The 23,816-nt window shown below is 39.7% G+C and overlaps 1 protein-coding gene across 1 annotated transcript in view; it reads right to left on the bottom strand.

The window, feature by feature from the left end:
- FOCAD (focadhesin) overlaps nucleotides 1-23,816 on the bottom strand; it is a 128,534-nt gene that overhangs the window by 95,920 nt on the left and 8,798 nt on the right. The window contains exons 5-10 of the mRNA XM_075725886.1: nucleotides 21,378-21,482; nucleotides 10,885-10,986; nucleotides 8,696-8,900; nucleotides 5,695-5,901; nucleotides 5,161-5,248; nucleotides 4,274-4,476 (exon numbers count right to left, since the gene is read on the bottom strand). Of these exons, the coding sequence (XP_075582001.1) occupies nucleotides 4,274-4,476; nucleotides 5,161-5,248; nucleotides 5,695-5,901; nucleotides 8,696-8,900; nucleotides 10,885-10,986; nucleotides 21,378-21,482 (910 nt within the window). The remainder of the gene's footprint in view (nucleotides 1-4,273; nucleotides 4,477-5,160; nucleotides 5,249-5,694; nucleotides 5,902-8,695; nucleotides 8,901-10,884; nucleotides 10,987-21,377; nucleotides 21,483-23,816) is intronic.

Here is a 23,816-nt window from a genome sequence, read left to right as displayed (position 1 = left end):
CTGCAGAATTTCATTTTAATATCACTGTTCAATGCAATGTAAATTTATTTTGGCTAATGGAAGGTAGAATGCCCCTTTACTTTAGACTACCTTTTTAAAATAACATTAAAATTAGCTTATTCCGTTACTTATGCATTACAATTACTGTATGTGAAAAATTCAACAATCTATAATGCCATCTCTCTGGTTGGCAAGATCACTTGCAGCCAAAAATCTCTTCTGGATACAGTTGTGAAACTGCCATTTATTGATAAAGGTATTTAAACTTTATCCAAGGACATACAGTGGGCTAAGACAACCTTCAGGATCTGTAAGTTGTACTGTTTAGTTGCCTGACACTACAAGATTGTAGGACTTGAAATCAAGGTCAGATTATTACAGGTGGGGTTTTTTTTGTTGGTTGGTTGTTTTTTTTAAATGCCTGGAAAAAACTGCTAAAATTGGTAAAGCCTGAAATAATATATTGATATTTCCCATTCCACATTACTTCCCCAAATGTTTTGCTAAATTTTACTCACTCCCTTCTCCCTTTATTTCAGCTGCATGAAAACAAGCTATCAGCATATTTTTACTTTAATGCTGCACCCCATTCAAGCAGGTTAGGTTTCAGTCTGCCAACACTGAAAGTTATACATAAAATCCCTCAATGGCAAAGTAGAAGTACAGGTTAGCCACGTCCTAACATTTTTCAAAATCTTGGGACTACAAGTAGAACAATTCCCCACTACTATCACTGCCAAAAAAAAAAAGGCATTGAAGAAAATACAGCTTTTGGGTGTGGTTAAGAGCAAATAAGAAGCATATTGGCTGTGGAAAGGCAGCCACATACCCATTGGGGACGATAAGAACCTTGCTAGGGCATGCAGAGATGCAGACAGGAAGGTTAAGACTCCACTAGAACTGAAATTGGCCAGAGACAACAAGAAAGAACGGGTTCTTCAGACACATGAGCAGTAAGCAGGAGCACAGGGAAGATGTAGGCCCATTACTAAACAGGGCAGGGAAACAAGTTATTAATAATGCTGAGAAGGCAGGGACTCTCAATACCTCCTTTCCTCCATCTTTACCAGTGTAGCCGGACCCCCGCTCACAGGATCAAGCAGCTACAACAATGTGCGTGTCAACCCACCACTAGTGGCCTTCTGCAAGGGCTCAGCCCACATAAATCGATGGATGGGCCTGGAAGGAATCCGCCCCAGAGTGTTAAGGGAAGTGGCTGATATTGTTGCAAGGCCACTGTCTATTATCTTTGAAAAGCTGTGGCAACCAGGGGGCATCCCTGATGACTGGAGAGGGTGAATGTCATACCCATCTACAAGAATGGCCCAAAAGAGGACCCAAGAAACTACAGGCCCATTAGCCTTACTTCAGTCCCTGGGAAAGTGGTGGAACGAGTCCTCCTAGAAACTATTACAAACCAAATGAAGCCGTTGATTGGGAAAATGCAGCACAGATTTACCAAAGGCAAATCATGCCAGGCTAACCTGATCATCTTCTAAAACAAACTATCTTCTTGTCGACATAAAGACAGCAGTGGATGTTGTTTAGCAGGACTTCAGCAAAGCATTTGACACTGTTTCCCATAGCCTTCTCCTGGACAAAGTGTCAAGATACAGACTGGATGGATGGTCTGCGAGATGAGTATGGAATCTTCTCACACGCTGCACTCAGAGGGTGGTGATTGATGGTTTTTACTCAGGCTGGCAGCCTGTCACTGATCCCAGGGATCAACACTGGGCCCCACACTATTCAACATCTATCATAAATGATCTGGATGATGGGACTGAAAGCACCCTCACCAAGTTTGCTGATGAAACAAGCTGGGTGGTGAGGTGGACACGTCAGGAAGGAAAGCCATCTTTCAGAGAGACCCACACAAGCTGAAGAGTGGCCTAGCAAGAACTGTATGAAGTTCAACAGCGACAAATGCAAAGTGCTGCATCTGGGATGACACAGCTGAACAGCCCAGCACAGGCTAGAATCTGTGTGGCTGGGGAGCAGCCTTGCTGAGAGGGACCTGGGGATCCCGGTGGACAACAAGCTGAACATGAGTCAGCAGAGCACTGCTGCAGCAACCAAGGCAAATTGGATCCTGAGCTGCATCCTCAGGGGCGTCACTAGCAGAGATAGACACGTGGTCATCCCACTCTACTCAGCACTTGTCAGGCTGCACCTGGAGTACTGGGTCCAGTTCCAGTCCCCACAATTCAAAAATAAGATGCCAACAGACTGCAGAGGGTCCGAAGGCCATGAAGGTAATCAAAGGGCTGGACAATCTGCCCTAGAAGTTAGGTCTTTTCACCCTGGAGAAGAGAAGGCTGAACGGGGATGTCACCACAGTTTTCCAGTATTTGAAGGGCAGCTAAGAGGATAGAAGCTCTCTCTTCACAAGGGGCTACATGGAGAGGACAAGGGACAATAGGTACAAGTTGCACTGGGAGAGTTTTCATCTTGATAGAAGAAAAATTTTTTTACAGTGAAAACAATCGAATCATTCACTGGAACAACCTCTCCAAGGACGTGGTGGAGTCCCCATCACTGGAGGTTTTCAAGATGCAACAGGACAGGGTCCTAGATAATCTCATCTAGGCTCCCCTTCCCACGAAAGGCTGGAGCAGATGATCTTTTGAGGTCTCTTCCAACCTGGGCTGTTCTGCGATTCTATGAAACTGTACCATAACTTGCTTTCCTTTTCTGACCTCTTTTCTTGCCCACTTCCAGTGTGAGGAAAGTCTAAGTAAGGGGAATTCATTAAAAATTGTATTCTCTTAGCACTGATCTGATCCTACAATGGACTGAACCCATGGGAACATTAAATAGAAATTCTGCAATTTTTCATCTTTCAGTTGAGAACCAAAGGTTATTGACATACTTTTTACAAACAGTAATCAGGCAAAATGAGTGTCCATCTCCCCATTCTCATTGGTAAACACATTATTACCAAAGATCTACCATGCTACTTGCTATGAACTCCACAAGGATGTCTATCAGTGAGACAGAAGTGAAGAGACTGTTAGAGAATTCCCAGCAAAAAGAAGTGTCTTTTTCAGTTTAACATAGGTAACATAAAAGGTTAAAGTTATGACAAATTATTTAAGCCTTTAACAGAAAAGCCTTCACATGCTTTTGGAAGCAAGGAGAATACCAGAATTAGTACAACAAAGTTCTGTTACAGGAAGCCAGTCTTACACAATGTACTGTAATCTGTGTCCTACAGTAACCCAGTAGTCTTGTAAGACATTAAACTACCTTCTAAAACACCACAGAAAAAACAGACGGGCCAGTGACATAGAGCATAGAGGACTGAAGTACTTGGAACACCTCTCAATGAAACAAACCTCCGGTGAAATCTGTACTGGCTGCCACATAGAAAGCCCCATTAACAGGAAGTGAACAGCCTTCTGTACCTAAAGCCATCCCACAGACTATTCTTTCAGAGCAGAATAAGGAGTGTAGGCTTCAGTGAACATTTATCTTTCATTAGGAGTACAAATGGGCTTGTCTTTTCAGATTTGTGGAAATGGAAGATGAAGTTGGAGAGGGATTCCAGGACAAGGAGACGTGGCAGAACTCAGAATTGGCATCTTTTTCTGTCTCCAACTTGTCACATCACCACCCTCCCCACACCACATAACAGGGGTGTAAAGCAGAAAGGGAGCTTAGCTTCCACAATGCTAAACACATCTTGATCAAAGAGACTTGCTGTCACCTGTTCTCAGAACAGATGGGACAAATGGGTGGGGCAGCTAAGTGGACATAAGTAAATAAATAAAACCAAAAAAACAACAGCACAGATAAAAAGATCCAGGATAATGAGCTGAAATTTGGCAAGTGACACATGTGCTCCGTAACTCTCTTCAGCCAAAGGAGAAAGAATGGTAGCTAACAGTCACATACAATGGCAATGAAAAGGATATAAATGAGTAGAATAAGCAAGTCTGAAAGAGACAAAGTAAGTATACATACTCTTGTTTTCTACCAAGTCCTGTTACTTGATTAATAATGCAGGTGAATTCTTTAATCTAGACAGTCTCTAAAAGTAAAGAAATCCCATCTCCTAAGTAAAACAATATCTACCATACAAACATACTTCTACTTCACCAGTAGTCTAGTTTTATGGACTATAAATATTTTTGAGTGTTTCCATACAACGTATTACATAAAGAAGCTCATACATGTAGAGTCTTTCCCAAGCAGCTAGGCATAATGCAGCAAAATTGTTAAATGCATCCCCTACCAGCCACAAAGGAAGGAAAAAACCCTATAACTTTACCAATTCCTTTTTATTCATCACGCCTTCCTCCTGTAATATTCCCAAAAGATTTACAGCCAGCTGCTGCCTGGTAGTTCCAGAATCATCCTCTGATAGGCAGTCCCCAACTGTTGCAGAAGATAAGATCTGTAGCACAGGCATCACCAAAGTAAGGGCTGTGGTTGACGTGTTCTGGGTTTCTGAACAGGAAAGGAGCTTGTAGGCTATTGAAGACAAGGTGAGAAAAAACAAAGATCACGTAGGGAAAAGAGAACTAACATATTTTGTACTTTCAGGCATGACACAAACATTTCTAGAGAACACTCTGGTCAAGCAAAGTAACAGTCCCCAGAATTACAGTATGTGCATACTAAAGTGCAAAATACTTTTTGACAAAATTCCAATTCTATTTAGAGACCCATACATTTCTGTTGTTTATAGCAAAGCACCTGATGGCAGCAAGTAATACAATAATGGAACGTAGCACAGTCCTTTGCTTTTACTGGAATAACTCCACTAATCAAAACTGTTAAGTCAAAAGCTTAGCATTAGCAGCCAAACATTGCCATGACTCTCTTAAGATCTGTCAAAAGAAACCATTCAGGATGCATGAATCTCAGCTCAGAATATCCTGTTGTTGACTCAAAAATGAAACAGATAAGCTCCAAGATAGCAGGGAGCTTAGAATACAGTAACATCCATGGAAAAAGTCAGTGTAGCAGGAAAATGATCTTTATTGCCATTAGATCAAATGTTACTTTTTTAATTCAGGAAAAATCCTGCTCATAAAAAAAAAATTCAGCACCCAATCCAACTTCAGGGGAACACAATGTTTGTTTTCATAAACATGAAGAAACAAAGACACAGTCTTTGGAGTGTGGATTCCTCTTCCACAAGAAGAGCTTTACCTAGACTCAAGACAGACTTTTGCTGACTTTCTGGTGTTTGCAGCAATAGAAGTGCCAGCCCAATTATACACTGTTCCACTGGAAATACCTATAAGGAAAAAAGAAAGAGGTTCAAGTCTTTGTTTTTCAGTGGCATTAAACAGTACAAATGGGCAACAACCAATACTCTGTAAGGAGTTTCTTCATGAATCATAGTGAGTGCACACACAGCGATACAGCATGTGCAGTGAAGAACGTGAATAGTGTAAAAATAGTATTTTAACTGAATAACTACAACATTTTAATTTGTTGCTTTGTTCAAACCATTTTAGCTCAGTTTAAACCAACTCCCATACTAAAACGTTAACTGATATATACAGAACCAGTTAAGTTTTTGCCTTCTGAAGGTCTTCACCCAAGAAAAAGATCAGAAGCTTTTGAAACAACATGGTCACTTGCAGATGAATGCCATGTATCAATGTCTCTAAATACTGTCTTAAACATGACATCCTTTAAATTTAATACAACTTTTTTTTTTCCCCTATGAACTCTTACCTCTTTTAAGAGCTCAAAGTTGTCCTCTATTAAGGAGATCAAAGATGAGCATTCTCCTGTTACATTTAAACACACTTCACAGAAGCATAACAGTTGCAGACATAACTGGGATAACTGAACTTTCCAAAACACAGGATAGCGCAGTAGGCTGAGGAATAGCTCTTGCAAAAAAACCAAGGCTTCTGTAACTTGCAGTAAGTCTTTAAGCTGTAGAAAGGTAGTTGAAAAACAAAACAAAACCAAAACACGTTCTGGTTTAGTTCCTCTTCCCTATCTATGCAGAATTCACCAAATTTAGAATTAGTTCTATTAGCAAATATTACTAAGACTTTGAAGAAACACATTTATAAACCAAACCCAGGAATCCCTTATCCAACTTCCCTGAAAAAACAATAGATAAAGTGGTATTTAATGTTTTGAAGTAAAATTAGAAACATAGGAAAGAATAAAAGACTTCTTGGTAGCTGTCGTGGTTTAGCCCCAGCCAGCAACTAAGCACCATGCAGCCACTCCCTCACTCCCCCTACCCCAGTGGGATGGGGGAGAGAATCAGCGGAGTAAGAGTGAGAAAAACTCCTTGGTTGAGATAAGAACAGTTTAATAATTGAAATAAAGTAAAATGGTAATGATAATAATAACAATATAATAATAATAATAACAACAATAACAATAATAATAATAGTAGTAGTAGTATACAAAGCAAGTGATGCACAATGCAATTGCTCACCACCTGCCGACCGATACCCAGACAGTTCCTGAGCAGCGATCGCTGCTCCCCGGCCAACCCCCGCCCCAATATACTGAGCATGACGTCATACGGTATGGAATAGCCCTTGGTCAGTTTGATCAACTATTCTGGTTGTGCCCCTCCCCGTTTCTTGTGCACCTGGCAGAGCATGGAAAGCTGTAAAGTCCTTGTCCAGCATAAGCAGTACTTAGCAACAACTAAAACATCAGCTTGTTATCAACATTCTTCTATTAAATCCAAACCACAGCACTATGCCTGCTACTAGGAAGAAAACTAACTCTACTCCAGCCGAAACCAGGACAGTAGCTGATGAGAAAAATCCCTTTTTCCTCAAAAGCAATAGCAAATTAATTCAGCTCTCAGGGTTCTCTCAGCAACATAAAACAAATTATGTGGGGTTTCATATAGCAGGTAAATATTCTTGTAATGGAAACATCTTGCTCTAGGATACTTCCTCTGTAATATAACCAAGATTTTAACATATGTCTCAAAGAGAACGGCAGTGGTGTTATCTGCTTCTAGTGCTCCATGTGATCTACCTGCTACAAAAATGAAAAGCTGAAGTGTGATACCCAAAAGCGTTATCTCCATATTGGGAGCCAAGTAAAGAGACTTCAAGAAGCAGGTTGCCTCAAAATCCTAGTGTGCTAGATGCATGCATTTCTGCTCTTGAAAATTCTAGTTCCAGACAAACCCATCTGTTTCGATCCAAACTCTGGAGCCAGCAAGGACAACATCCTGATTTTCAGTCTCTTGGAACAAATTATCTGAATAACCTGCTCTAATCAGAAGCCTCATGTGCACTGAATTTTTCAGCAGAAAAGTTTGCAGGTGACAAGTGCTACTTTTGACAGCTTGGTTGATACTCTCAGACAAAATGACTAGGAAGCATTTCAGCATTTATACAATACAGAGGATTAAATAAAGCTAAGCTTAAAGGAAGGATAAGAAGACCCTGACATTCAGAGAAAGAAGGAGAAGGTTATAAAACAGTCCATCAAACAGGCTTCCTGAAGAAAGTCTTTCCCTTTCCATTGTGAAAGTTGTATCTCAGGCAAGACAAAAACATTCAAGTATTAATCTGAGTTTAAAAAAATGCAATAGATTTCTATTAAAAGGACCAATCATGGAGGAAAGAAAGGTTCATAACTAATTTTGTAAGTTGTCTTCAGTGCCATTTCTATGGCTAAATGTTACCAAGTCAGAAGCTTGGTCATACATTCAGGACACAATGTTATACTGAAGTTCAGGCAGAATCAAGAAAAAATGAGAAGCGTCCCCATGACTAGAAAAAGTCCGCATGTACCTGTCATCACAAAGAGTAAATGTGAACCAAGATACATGTGTATAATACAAATTATTATTCATCCAAAAGACTGTGAAAAGTCGCTACCAGTAGAAAGTAGACTTTACCAGTAAAATTCATCAGGAGGAAGATGCTACCAAATATCCTCAAATCAAGCCTATTTAGCTTTACATTATCGATACTATCAAACCCTCCCTCTATGGCACTAATACCACAGCACCTCACGTTTGACTGAATATATTTGAAACTGAAGATGTTGCTCTAATATTAAAGAAGAAGGAAAAGGTACACAGGTACAAAAAAAGCTTAACCAATGTCCCAGTAAAGAACAAGGCAAAGCAGAGGTGTTGACCTTAACCAACACCCTAGACCTTTGGTTAGGACCAAAGAGGACAGAAGGATTAAATCCCTAGCTCCTAGCAAGTGTCACTGTGCAATTTAAAAATACATTCAAAAACTTCAGCACATTCCGGAGGGATTAAGTTTTGTCTTCAGATCCATTAATCCCTCTGTTACAAAGAGTGAGAAAGGAATATCTAGGAGTACATAAATCATGCTTCTCATACAGTTTGTTTCATTTTAATATTACCCATGTTAAGTCAAAAATTGCATGTTTTTGAGAAACATCTTACCATTTAACAACATTCTCTCTCTCATGGGTGTCTTGACCAATTTACTGCATATTTACTGAGGCAACTAGTGGCAAATAATTATGGTAAACATGTGTTTCAATTTACACCTTACCAGGTGCCTCAGATTTGAGCAATTAAGAAGTTTTACCTTCTACCAGAAAGAGCCAGTTTGTTAGTTTCTGCACTACCAACAAATCAGGTCTATAGCAAATGGAAGAGAATGCTATATTTGCACACTTGAAAGGCAATAATACTACTACTATCATTGCTTTGATAGCATTTATTTGTAAAAGGGGGGTCAGGCAACCACTGTACCTGAAGGTGTGGAATCAAATCACACAGAAGTCGAAGAATCTGGCATTCCAGCACGGAGGGTGCTTCTTTGTTCTTTGGACCATGAGGCTGAAGTAAGATCTTAAGTAAACCCATTCGCAATTCAGCATATTCCCGTAACTGAGATGGTTCGCAATACAGGTATCTTAGAAATGGAGTCATTATGCCAACACATGAACTCTGTGCCCTGCAGTTCAAGAAATAAATTTGCCAAGACTGCTTTCTACTGAAAACTTAATGAATGACAAGGAAAACCCAAGCAATGTCACATATTCCCTGGAATAATTTACAGGATGCAATTAACAGAAAGGTGTTATGAAAGGCATTACTAAATCTCACAAAAAACCCTTTGACTTATTAACACGAAGTACTGTCATGAGACCTTATATAGCAACCCTACGATGAAGGGCAATTGTGAAAAGACTCAATACTTAAGCATGACTACTACTCAATATGTACTTGCAGATTATGACACTGTTAATTCTTCTTTTTTATCATCAATTCAAGAAAGTGACTTTCCTTGCTGAATGTCATGAGAGACTAGTGGGCCATTCTGAAGTAGCACTTGGACAAGACTATTCAGAAATATCTTTTTAAAACTCATAAAACCTAATTCCAATTAAGAAAAGCCATCCATTCCTTGCCAGTTTTTGCCCAATGGTCTTAAACAATTACATGAAACAGGAACTGCTTTAATCAAGATGACTTCCCAGTAAAAAAATGTATCACAGAACAACTCTTTTGGCTTGACCATGTTAGGAATACCAGCTGCTCTTGACATTATTAAAGCAATCAAATAAAGCTAATGATCAATACATTAACAAATATACAGGGAATCAAAATTAAAAGTCAGTTTTAAACAAGACAGCCCTGATGCAGAGCTTTACAAAGAAGTCAGTAATAGACCTACATCAACATATGTGGTGCTTGTTGATGTCACGCTTAGGGACATGATTTAGTGGTGGACTTGGTAGTGTTAAGTTAATGGTTGGACTCTATGTTCTTCAGGGTCTTTTCCAACCTAAATGATTCTATGATTCTATATTCTCAGTCTAGAACTTTATTCCACATAAACCTTTGCACAAAAAGCAGTAAAGGAAGTTTAAGATATCATCCCTGCCAGCAAGAACAACTCCTGCTCTAATTCAAAACAAGCCACCAGCAAAAATATCCACAGTTCATTCCATCATTCAGACATCTGACAGGGCTCTTCTTGAGTCCCGGATTTAGCAGCTGTGGAAGAGTGGAAGAACAAGTCTGCAAACAGTATTTTTAAAATACTCTGATCAGTTAAATTGAACAAGACACACTTTTGCTTGAAACTCTTATTGTTGATCATGTAGTCTAGGCCCACTAGAAATTTAAGAGATTAATAAACTTGTTTACCCAGAGCAACAGAACACAGAAGTCAATTTCATTGTACAATTGCTCTGTTTGAATTGTACAAGTCTTCCAGAAAACAGGACAAAAAGAGATACTTTTTATCTGAAAAGCATACATATAGGTGTAAAATCACTGAAAACATTTGGCTTTACGGCTGCTACAGCATTTGGTATCTTACACTGAAGCTTTATTGGACAAGTTCTTTGGAGGCAAGCATGAAGAATGTTGAAATTGTTGGTAGCTTGGACAGTTGTTCATTGTTAAAGATATTTTATAATGAGGCTGTGCCACTGATTCTTTTTAATATAATTTTTTTTAATCAAGAAGCATACATAATTTTTAAGACCTCATCCTTTACTGTGAGATATAGTCATTTGAGCTTTCCCTTTATCATCCCACCATTTTGTATAGATGAGTTATACCTGCATACTAGTAATCTTTTTTGACTAAGCAGTCAAAATCTTGGCAAAGCAAATAATCAAAATTGCTTATTTTTTAAAAACAATTCCAAAGTAGCTATCAATTTTGCACTAATTTTTTCACATCCATAGAAATTATATCAACATAAAAGAGTTAAGAAAAAAAACTATAAAAATATATGTTTGATGGATTATTCTAGTATTTTATTAATACTCTATTTTTAAACTTTAAATGGTGTCATTAGATTTTACGATCTTTTTTAAAAGACAGAATTCTTACTGCTCATTGCAGCTGCCTTCAAGAAAAAGGTTACACTGATACAATTCAGTTATCTACATTTGTTATTTTTTAATTATTCATTCATTTACCTCTCTGGACACTGATGGAAAAATACTGTTATCTGCTGCAGTAGAATCGGCCAGCAATCAGGTCTGTTTTCAAGGACACTGATTAATGGATGAGGAGTGTTCCTGAAACACAAAGAAATCACATTTGGATTGATAATGCAGAAGGAGAGTGTGCAAAATAACTATGTTCAAAATAAAAGCAGCTGTAGATATAGATGATTTAACCCCCTGGTATTACCAACTCCCTTTATCAGCTTTGCCAAGACTGTTACACTGCCACAAAAGAGCATATTTTATAGGAACTTCAGGAAACAAGATTAAAACAAAATCTCTATTTAAAAAGTCTTGGTCTGATTTTTCTTTTTTTTTTTTTTAAATAAATGTCTGTGGATCACTGTTCAAATGTGTGGCTTGATTTGAGTCACTGGTAGCAGCACTAGGCTCTAGCAGCGAGCTCCAAGTAATACCACAGAAAAATTTGAACCACGTGTCACACACCATTCCAGCCTTTCAAGCATAGGTACAAATCTTCAGCACCTAAGACCAAACAAGGTGATCATTCTCCCACATAATACTTTAAATCTGCTCCCAACTTAATTATTTTTCCTTTTTTTGAGGTGGTGAAAGAAGCAGGAAAGGAGAAAGGCTGGCCATGCCACCAGCCTAGAGACCTCCACTTTACTGCCAGCCCTCTGACAATGGTTGCATTTGAAAAGGTCCCTAAGGCCTAGTAGTCACCTAGTGTTCTTCTCAGATGAATCTATCATCAACACCTTCCCCACCTCCAAAGTCAATGACTGACGGCCATCTACACCACCTAGACGCACAATGCTTGCATCAAACAGTGACTACTCCTGTACAGTAGCAGGTGGGTGAAAAGCTGGGCAGGAGGGGAGCCTGAAGTACATAATTTGTTCTGTCAGAAGCAAAACGGAAGTCATCTGACTACAGTAAGTTAGCATGAGAAAGGAAAACAGGATATGAGAGTCCGAACATTAAATTTGCTGAAGAGGTGGGAAATTGGAAAGAAGTGGTGACGTGAAGGCAGGTTCATCACTACCTCCATCACCTCCTCCTGGAGTTTACCCACTGTCCTTGCTGTGACTGGCCCCCTTATTCCCACCTGCCTACTAAGGGTCCTTATTTCCCTCAGTTTCCTTTCCTGCTTCAGCCAACTACAAGGAGAGAGTAGTGTAGATTCTTCTCCAGGATACCAACAGCTTAACAGCAGACAACGAGATACTTCCCTATTCCCAGAGCAGAAACAACTTTCCTAATAGCAAGAGAGCGAAGTTGGAAGAGAAGAGTCTTGCCAATTCCCACAGATCTGCTAGACACATGTGAGAGAGCAGGGCTATACAAATAAATGGAAAGGGAACAAACACATGCACGCTACACAAAGCTGGCAGCCACAGAGAGGGGCAGCATAAATCTAGGAAGTGCAGATGCTGCATGCAGACCACCACCTTCAGTTTGTTTAACCATCTTCCCTGTTCACATGTCCAAGAGATCTGTGCTACGCACCAGAGGGGGTTTCAGTCAGTTTTGACTATACAGCACTACATGACCTGAGACCCACCAACTGAAGTGGTACATCTCAAGAGAGACTGCCTCAGTTTCAGACACTTACCATGCCTTTTAAATAAAATAGTGAGAAAGAATTAAAAAATACCCCCCCCCCCCCCCCAAAAAAAAACAGAGAGAGAAGGACAACACCCTCCCCGCCCCCCCCCCCCCCCCCCCCCCCAACATAACATGAAGTGCACGTGTTTACAGGCCAACTGACTTTCATACATGTGAGCTGTCTCACTTAAAGGATACCAGATAAGGAAAATGGCAGTGAAGAAACGGTCAGTTTTCTTGATATACTGTTAATTTTACTACAGTGAGTGACATAGTCAAATAAGCCTTTTGGATAGGATTTATAATGGATGTGGTTTGTTTGTTATTGTTGTTTTAAAAACCTGTGAAGAGCGGAAAGTCCAAGATCTGAAGCAGTCTTTTTATTACAGAAGACAACATTCATTGAAACACACTCATATTCAATCGCATTGTGCTACGACACAGGCTTCATCTTCAGCAGCACCAAACAAAACCAGCTCCAGGTGAAGTGAATGAGATCTGCAAGAATCCCATAAAACAATTAAAAATATCTATTTTTTTCCATTACATAGCAAATTTGAATTGCATAATGTGATGGTGTATTAAGGCTTCCCTTAAGCAGGCTAAAGAGGTAATACCTGCTATAAACAGCAATGTTTAGAGTTATGCTATGCTTAGTGAGACACTATTTCCGAAAAAACATCTAGCAGACATATCCTTAAACTAAAAGAGCTGCTCCTTATTATGTTATTTTTACAGTCTCAATGTTAACACCGTTTGAATTCTGGGCAACTGACTAGTTTTGAGGATAATCAAAGAGCAATAAACATCGCCATCACCTGAATGAAAGGCCCACCAACTTACAAAAACTGGTTACAGAGTATCTATATACCTAATGCCTCTTGTTTTCTTCACAATGCGGCCAGAATAGAGCTAACAACCAAGGAAATTGCAAATATCTACTTCAATAGGCGACAACAGCCAAATATGACAATATGACCACTGAACTCTGCAGCTGTGTAGCTCAGGTAACAGAACGTAACTGCAGGGTCCTTACATGCTACAAGAAATCTTAATAAGAATTCTGAGATACTTGGAGAGAAAATAAGTTTTGGTCAAATGCTTCTCTTCAAAAGCTTCAAACTACATTGGCTCTCATGTAGGAAATTTGCTCTGAGTGACAAAGCACTTCTTGCCACGGAAGGATATTCACAAAGCAAAAGGTGTTGTTAATATGCTTTTAGGCATCAAGAAAAAGCTTTTATTTATTGAGAGCGACTTAGCTGCAGCGCTCAGAACATCAGCCTAAATCAACAGAATATTCAGAATAGAACTTGTCAGCAAGAAGGTTAAACCAGATTCAGGTAATTTCTATTTAGACATGAAGACAACTGTGCCTTTAAGAAAACAGCAGAAATCCACAGGAATGCAGTAAAGTCAGATAAAGAAAACTGTCATCTCCATATACAGAGGCATTAGAGCCTGTACACTACTAAGGCACGGAAGTATGACCACAAATCTATCTTCAAAACCTATTTGCCATGAACATGGCAAATAACAGTAATTTATTATCATAATAAATAAATATGAGGAAGTAAACATTCTCAGTAAGGTGACCTAAATAGTGGAAATAATTACAAAATCAGCAATAAAGCTGAAAAACCACAAATAGTGCCTGAGCCATAAAATCAAAGAAAATCACCACCCATATGGGCTAACAGAACTGAGAGCAATTACAAGGCTATTGTACCTAAAGACAGAAGGAATTTAGCAATGGAACCTCATATCTTATGTCTGGCACCTCTTTAATGAAGCTTAGAAGAGAGGAAATTTAACATACTGTATTGTCGTCTTTATAAAAGAACAATTAATAGCTTTCAGATTACTCTGTTGGAAAAAAGCAAGTTAACTTTGGAGGTGATCTTGTGCTAAGATAATGAGACCATATACACACCCAGGAAGAATAATTAAAGTAGCTGGACAAGATCTTCAGGAGCAGATATTTAGCTTTCTGTCTGGATTAACTGAACAGCTTTTAATCTAGTACTGTCTTAGTATTTAGAAAAATCACATGAACAAAAAGGGAAGCAAAAAGATAACAAACTCTGCTTCCAAACCACACAGTAGCATGAAAGCATACAGTTTTGCAAACTTAACTGACCCATGTTCTAACAAATAGAACATTAGATGAGATTCCATTTGGAATCGCCAAAAACCACTCTGGAAAGCAGGATAAGTACCACTGCCTAATGGGTATGGGGGAAAAAAAGAAGTGGGGAAGGGGGGCACAGGTTGCAGCACCTTTCAGCCTCAGCACTGGTCTTTTGCAGACTATGCCTGGGATAATTTCAAGAGTTGCAGGTGCCATCTTACTTCAGTGCTGTATTCAGCATAGAGAGAATTTACTCTCTAAGCAACATGCTTCAGTGCCCATAGTGAAACATTTTTCCTTATATCCAGTCAGAAACTCCTGGTTTTAAACATATGCTTACCACCCACTGTTCTTCCACCAAGAACCAGGCTCTGCATTCTTCGTAACCTTTCCTCTTCTTCATCTACTAAAAGTCTTGAGAATCTGGGGAGGTCCCTGCTGACTGGAAGCTAGCCAGCATTATTCTAATTTACCAGAAAGGCATGAGGGAAGACCCAGGGAACTACAGAGCTGTTAGTCTGACCTCAGTTCCTGGAAAAATTATGGAGAAGATTATACTGGGTACTATGGAAAGGCATTTAAAGAACAATGCAGTCCTCAGGCACCGTCAACACAGGTTCACAAAGGGAAAGTCCTGTTTAACTCATTTGATATCCTTTGATGATAAGGCCACCCGCCTAGTGGAGGAAGGGGAGGTAGTGGGTGCAGCTTTTCTGGATTTTAGTAAGGCTTTTGATACTGTCCCTCACAGCACCCTTCTGGACAAGTTGTCCAGCCGTGAGGTGAGCAGGTTCGTGGTGCACTGAGTGAAGAACTGGCTGGACAGCAGGGCTCAAAGGGTTGTAGTGAATGGGGCTGCATCTGGTGGGCAACCAGTCACCAGCGGTGTCCTCAGGGCTCAACTCTAGGGTCAGTTCTGTTCAACTTTTTTATCAACGATCTGGATGCAGGAGTTGAATGCACCATTAGCAAGATTGCTGATGATACCAAACTGGAAGGTGCTGTGGACTCTCTTGAGGGACAAGAGGCCTTGCAGAGGGAACTGGATAGATTGGAGCATTGGGCAAACATTAATGGCATGAAATTTAAGAAGAACAAATGCCAGATTCTGCACCTGGGATGGAGTAACACTGGGCACAGGTATAAATTGGGAGAGGAGTGGCTGGGGAGCAGCCCTGCAGAAAGGCATCTGGGGGTGCTGGTCGACAGCAGGATCAATGTGAGTCAGCAGCGTGCCCTGGCAGCCAAGAGAGCAAACCGCATCCTGGGGTGCATCAAACGCAGCATGACCAGCCGGTCAAAGGAGGCAATTATCCCGCTGTATTTAGTGCTGGTGCAGCCTCACCTTGAGCACTGTGTGCAGGTCTGGGCCCCACAATTTCAGAAGGATGTGAAGGTCCTTGAATGTGTCCAGAGGAGGGCAACAAAGCAGGTGAGAGGGCTGGAAGGCATGCCCTGTGAGGAGCACCTGAGGCCTCTGGGTTTGTCTGCTTTGGAGAAAAGGAGGCTGAGGGGTGACCTCATTGCTCTCTACAGCTTCCTGAGGAGGGGAAGTGGAGAGGGAGGTGCTGATCTCTTCTCCCTGGGATCGAGCAGCAGGATGTGTGGGAATGGCTCAGAGCTGCATTAGGGGAGGTTCAGACTTGACATTAGGAAACATTTCTCTACCGAGAGGATGGTCAAACACTGGAACAGGCTTCATAGAGGTGGTCGATGCTGCATGGCTGGCCAGTGTTTAAGAGGCATTTGGACAATGCTCTTAATAGGCTTTAACTTGGTCAGGCAGTTGGACTAGATGATTGTTATAGGTCCCTTCCAACTGAAATAGTCTATTCTATTCTATATATTCTTCAGTCCTTGGGAAGGCTGCTGTTAGGTCCCCTCCAAGAGGTCTCCTTCTCCAGCCTAAACATGCCTAATTCCCTCAGTGAACAGCATGTGCTGCAGCCCTATGACCATCCACTAAACTTGCTTCAGTTCATTACTTTCTTCCAAAACTGGACACAGTACTCCAGATACCATCTGGTAACTGCCAGGGTGTCCTGGTTTCAGCCGGGATAGAGTTAATTTTCTTCCTAGTAGCAGGCATAGTGCTGCATTTTGGATTTAGTAGGAGAAGAATGTTGATAACATGCTGATGTTTTTAGTTGTTGCTGAGTACTGCTTATGCTAGTCAAGGACTTTTCAGCTTCCCATGCTCTGCCAGGTGCACAAGAAACTGGGAGGGGGCACAGCCAGAATAGTTGATCCAAACTGGCCAAAGGGCTATTCCATACCATATGATGTCATGCTCAGTATAGAAACTGGGGGTGGGGGTTGGCCGGGGAGCAGCAATCGCTGCTCGGAAACTGGGTATCAGTCGGCAGGTGGTGAGCAATTGCATTGTGCATCACTTGCTTTGTATACTATTATTATTATTATTATCATCATTATTATATTGTATTATTATCATTACTATTTTACTTTATTTCAATTATTAAACTGTTCTTATCTCAACCCAGGAGTGTTGCTCACTCTTACTCCTCCACTTCTCTCCCCCATCCCATCGGGGTAGGGGGAGTGAGCGAGTGGCTGCATGGTGCTTAGTTGCTGGCTGGGGCTAAACCATGACACAGGGAAAAAGTGTAATCATTTCCCTCAATCTACAGGCTATGCTCCTACTCCAGTGCCCATCTTTCAAGTCAGTTATTAAAAATATGGAGTTTAGTTAGTCTCATGACTGTCTCATGAAGGCATGGAAAAACACATCTCTCAGTCTAAGCACAAACTAACAAGGATTAGATTAAGGGATAGTGCCATTGCAGCCCAAGTACCTTCACTGAGAACAGAAATTTCATACAGCAAGAAACGTCAACATAGCATACAAGAATTGGAGTCTGGTAACTGAAATTGGCAAATTCAGATTAAAAAAAAAAAAACAAAAAAAAGAGAATGTATTTCCACTGAGGAAGAGTCAGTCACTGGAACAGTTTATCAAGCTCAGAAGACGGATTTTTTGGGTTGGGTTTTTGAGGGGGTGTTTTTTGGTTTTGGTGTTTTGTTTGTTTGTTTTTAAACTGGGTTCTCCCTCTGCTCCTCAAACAATTTTTCTTCCAAAGACATGTGTTTCTGTTCAGGCAAATAATTTGAAGACACAGGGACTTTCAAAAGCTGGCTGACATGATGGACTACTTGAAGCATGTTCAGAAAACAGATACTAAGATCACAAAGTATGCATATATTACAGGTCTGGCCTTCATATTTGGCGCTACAAGCCTGCAACTTCCCACATTTATTCCTCTGAAACTTGTTAACTTACACACATGGTCTTCATATGTCCACCTTCCTTGATTCTGTAAACGTTTCACTAAAGTTACAGAGTCTTTTACAATCTGTGTATGAAGACTAGAAAGGTTAAGGTTATTGCATCATTGCAACTTTCCAAGATGACAGCATGCAAAAGGCAAAAAACTTGCTGCCTGTCTAGCACCTGAATCTAGCAAGATCATAGACAAGATCATTTATCAGGCAGCAAGCTAGAAATACTGTTCACATACCTTGCCAGGACCTTGAAAGTACACAGCCCTGAACAGACATACAGAGTTATAGCAGCTGCTTCTTTCAATACCTTTGTCATATTTTAGGAATTAATTACCTTTCCTAATGAGAAGAGTATGTCTACAGTCATCTAAGTGCTGCTACGACACTGAAGTCAGTGGAACCTTCATAAAGACAGCCCATGTGACACATCAAGTCTAAAATTAAAATGGCTTACTATCCAGGAAAAAAACCAAGTCTTTTATGACAGACTTTGTGTGTTCTGAAACTATTGTAACTGCACCAAACTGGATGATGAAAGAAATCAGCTAAGCTCCATAGTGAACAGTGATTAATAATGAAACTCCAAAATGTGCAGTCCAAAAAAGTCCCACTTGATAATGCTATTAGCGGTAGGAAAAATGAGATGTGTATATGCAATTTAGTGTCAATACTAACTTAGGAATTGCTGGCACAGCACTGTAAAATGCACATCTTTAAATGACATTACAGTGCTACTACCCTAAATTATTGCCGGTAGGTTCAGGATAAAGCAAAATGCACAATCAGACACAGCAGCCATCTACCTGTAAATACGTAAGTGTCAAAGGAAACGAAGATAAATCTTATGAGAGGCAACGATAAAACAAAAACTATTTTTAACTTTAGGTCATTGCAACCTTTTTGTTACATCTCTGAACACAGGAGAGCTCCAATCTGATTTAGAGCACAAATTGCGTAGCAGATTGCTTTTTCTGTATGAGGAAACAATGTCTGCAGTCAACCTACTTTTCTGTGTATACAGCTGTGACCCTGGCCCTTTCAGAAAGATGGAATAGGACTTTACTCTATTAAATATGCATTTTTAAAGCATTTTTCTGCCTGCTCTGAATTTTGATTTCAGGAAGTTGGTGGCTCTCCAGAATTTTAAGACAATGAAAACTATGTGTGGTGAATCATTAACATAAAACACTAGTTCATTAAAAAAAGTTAATAGCTTTCAGCAAAAATTTATAGCCAAAGTTCTGTACACACATGTCATAACCCACCTACACTGAGAATGCTGACAAGTGCTCCTCAAAAACCCCTCTTCCCTGCCCTCCCACTCAATTCAGCTTTAGCTTAGGTTACTGGACAGCTATATTAATATGCATAGGAAACAGACAACTTTATGCCAGATGAGAGATAATAAATCCACTGGGATAGCTCAGTTCTAGTCCACAGTAAGACCAACTTGCAGATTACTTCTGTCTCTGCTACAGCTGGTCCTAACTTCATAACAAGAAGTGCACAATATCCCATATATGTGAATTTAAAAATCACATTACTTTTTTCACACATCCTTAAAAAAACCCAGCATATTTGTTTTGGTATTTATCCACCACTGGAATACTAGTTATTAAAAAAAAAAACAACACACCAAAAAAAAATTCTTCACTGATGATTTCCGTATGGAATACTTTTGCACAGTTGACAGCATAATAGATGAACACTGTAATAGGAAATTACTGTGGGTGAGTTATTCTTTACATTCTTTTATTTCTTTCAGAAATCAAGTTTTAATGGCACTTGATAGAACACAACTACAAAAATTGTTATGTAACAAGTCACTGAATAAAGACAGGCCTTTCTGTACACTAGAAAGTGAAAGTCAGATCTCAAAATCACAGGGCCTTGACCTACTAGATATTCAAAACTAAGCCAAACAATCTGACATATCTCTGTTACAGTTAGGAAGCAAAAGGAAAAAAAAAACTTATTGGCTATGTATAAGTCTGCTGCTTATTTTCAATTGTCTATTTAAACCATTGTACATGAACAAATTTCACCTTCCTTGTATGCTACCAGCAATGTTTCTTTTGGTAGGTGGTGGTGGTGGGGAAGTAACAACCTTACTTCACCCTGCTGGGGAGAGGCTATTTACTTATTCCAGCCACATCCTATTACCCTCTTTTTTACACAGAGCCTGGTTAAGTTGCTTTAACTTAGCCTCTGCTACCAGGAGACTTTAAATAAATTTACTACTAAAGAGAGAGTTTCCAGAAGAGTTCCATCTTACCACCCTTCACTACCTGCCTTTTCTATTAAAACTGTTCTAGAAGAGTGTGGACTTCATAGAAAGAACTGATATAACTAGAAAAACAAAAGCACACAGGATTTCAGGAATGCAAGTGCATCCAGCACTCCAAGGTCTGTTTTACTTTTCTTCACTATTTCATTTTGCTTAAGTAAAGACATGATTCCTATCTTCCAAACAGTGCCTTTTGTATCTGTAAAGCATTATAGCTACAGCCTGCTACAATGATACCTCTTCACTGCACAAAAAGCAACTTGAAAAATGTTCATGACATCTACCAAGCTGGGACATTCTCTAGAAAAGATACAATAGTGGCTGTTAATGTCAGTACTGACTCACAGTTTCTCAAGAGCTGGATGAAGCCACTCAGATGTCCCCTTAGGAAGGCTGCTATTGCATGACAAGCAGCTTTATATGGGTAGCTCTGGATGCATCTTTAAATCATTTATTTTTATATGGCAACCACTTTAACAGTAAAAGCATTCAGGAACCTTACTTTGTTAACAGGAATACAGCAGGAAAAAACAAGTGAGAGGGAACTGGTCCACAGTCTTAAAATAAGAGACTTATTAAAAGGACTATTAGCAATCATCCAGCTACTGTATTTGAGCAAGTCCTACTGTTTCTTAATTGGTTTAGTGTTGGACTTGGTAATGTTAGGTTAATGGTTGGACTGGATGATCTTAAAGGTCTTTTCCAACCTAAATGATTCTATGATTCTATTTATATTTTTATTTATTCTTTCTCACACACAGCCTTCATGTTGCCATTGCCCCTTTTGAGCTTATGGTGGCAATCTTATCCCTTTATTATAACACTCTTTAAAACGTTCAACCAACAAAAAAAAAAAAAGCACAGAATCAGAGAATCATTTAGGTCAGAAGGGACCTTTTCAGATCATCTAGTCCAACCCACGTGCTCAAGCAGAGTCAGCTAGTGAAGGCTGCCCAGGATCATATGCAGTCAGGTTTGGCATCTCCAAGGATGGAGATTCTACCACCTCTGTGGACAAGCAGTATTTGATTACCTGCACAGTAAAAACTAACCAAACAAACAAAAAAACCCAAAAACCAACACACAGACTGAAAGCCAGTATCAACAATTAATCTGTTTTTTTCTGGACAACAAGTTATTATGGTATCGACATAAAACCTATGTGGAACTAACCTGATTCCATACAGATTCCGAACAGCCTCATCTCCATCTTTTCCCAGTTGAATAGCTTGAATTTGTAGTAATTTCCAAATAGTTTTTACTAAACCATGCACATTCCTGTTGACAAAAAGAAATACATTACTGCCATGTATGTAGTTACATTAGTTGATTCTTCCAGAAGAGGAGAAACCCAGGAACAAAACTGATACTCAAGCAGCCTTGCATTCTCCTTAAGGACCTCCTCACATCTGCCTACACAATTTTGGGCAAGTTGTGTATCCACATCTTTGTTTTCCTTTTCACATAATGAGCCAAACAGCAGAGAGAATAACTACTGCATCAATTAAAACTTTTGATTGTTTGCTTCTACCATATCTTACAAGTACATTTTCTGTCCCCAGCTTAAATGAAACTGGTGCTTTTAATATGCTAAAAATGGAAAATTAGCTCTTCTCTGAATGCAAGTATATAGGTAAACATCCAGTATGGTACACAAATTTCAACCATGCCACTGTCTAGCAAGAGAAAGCAAGAGAAATCACCATGTCAGAAAATACAGTTGAGACATCTAGTTGTGCTGACTTTTGATCTCAGGAGCCAAGGACTACATAAAATAGATACATACAGCTATTTTATCTCCATCCTCCAATGTTCTTTAATTTACCATTCAGGAAAATTCAAGAAACAACAGTATTTCTGGAATTTTGATAGGCTTCCCCATATTCTCCTGGAGAGACACTAATGAAATTAACGAAGTCCACCACAAGGGGGAAAAAAAGTTCTGTGACCATGCAGTAAAGAGCTCAAGAAGTCTAGAGCTTATTACTGCTTGGCTGAGCTTACAAGGACAACTTTCCAAATTTTGCTCTCCTCTTCTTAATTAAGTGCACTCCACACCTTTCCAAACAGACCACACCATATCCAACCCAACCCCTTCTCAAGGAAATAGCCTGGATGCTATAATGACACACTCTTTCACAAGGTGAAAATGTAGAAGCAAGGGAAAAAAGAAGTCATGGTTGATTCTTTGACTTTTCATCTAGAACATGTTATACAATTGCATCATCATCCCCTAAAAATTGATTAGATAGGTTACTACTTACATTAATAAACCGTAATTACTCCTCACTTTATTCACACACTGAACAGGAAGAGCTAACACAATATACAATTATAAGAGATCGTCACCTGACAAGGAGTTACTTCTATCACACAGGGCAAGATAGGGGAAGAAAAAGAGAATTAGGTGTTGGCGGCTTTTTTGGTTTTCTTTTTTACTGTTCCACCTTCTTTCCTTCCTAGAGGGAAAAAATCTGAGAAATCTATTTTTGCCTGTAATTCCACTTCTCCATCAGTGAATGGAAAACCGCAGGAACTCCTCAGATGCCAAGATGGAAAAAATATGTAGAATTTATGTAACCCTCTCATACGACAAACAAACCATCATCCTCATTTAACACATGAGCAAACTGAGATACAGTAATATTAACTGTTTGGCAAAGAGTGCACTATGCTCTGCAGACATCTTCCTAAATTATGATTAGACATACACACATTTAGACTTTTAAGCTATACCAAAAATCTGAACAAATTTAAGCAATTTCTATCAAAGAACAGGAAGACTTTATTCGAACACTGTTAAAAGACAGGATTTTACACACGCAGGCTGGACCAACATCAGCACAACAATGTGCAGTAACAACATGTAATCGCAAAGAAATACCATGACTTGATATCTACAAACACTTTACTGAAGATTAAAAAACTACAAAGGCAAAGGATCATATGATTATAGAATCAGAAACGCTCAAATCATTCATGAAAGTGGGAACAGAGGCAAATACCACTTTTAACTGCCAGATCTTTACTATACTTACCACCACCTCCAGACAGACTCTTTTCCCTAAGCTGGTATGGTACACTGGGGAATGTCTACAGATTACCACAGTGGATTTCCCCACCAATAAATGCTTAGTTTCATATTCCAGATACAGGCAAAGGAGTATATTCTCTTTTCTGTGCCTTTCATACTCTTGCCAGCAGTGCTGGAAAACACTGACTCAGATCAAAACTGACAGAGTATGATTCTGTTTCTTTTCTTTCTTCCCAAAATGGGCCAGTTATAAGATGTGCCTGTAATCTTTAAAATGACTGGCTGTTGTGACACCTGGCTCTTGAAACACTGAAATCTGACTATGCAAGAAAACATGAGGTTTGACAGAAGTCTGCTGCAAGGCAACCAACAGGAAGGCATGGAGCAGGCTTCCAAATCCCAATACAGTCAACGTAACACAGAGGAGGAAGCAGAGTCTTGCTGATGGGTATAGGGGAGAAAGAGAGAACAACCACCTTTTAGATACTTCATGGCTAGGGAGTGTCAGGTAAATGGGAATTTGCTAGCATGTTCCCCAGCTTCAGGTGGGTAACTATGCAGCGAGGGGAAAAACAAAC

This window comes from Pelecanus crispus, chromosome Z (assembly GCF_030463565.1).
Source record: "Pelecanus crispus isolate bPelCri1 chromosome Z, bPelCri1.pri, whole genome shotgun sequence".
NCBI lineage: Eukaryota > Metazoa > Chordata > Aves > Pelecaniformes > Pelecanidae > Pelecanus > Pelecanus crispus.
Note: the sequence above shows the minus strand (reverse complement) of the source record. Positions and strands in the feature narration are given on the sequence as shown.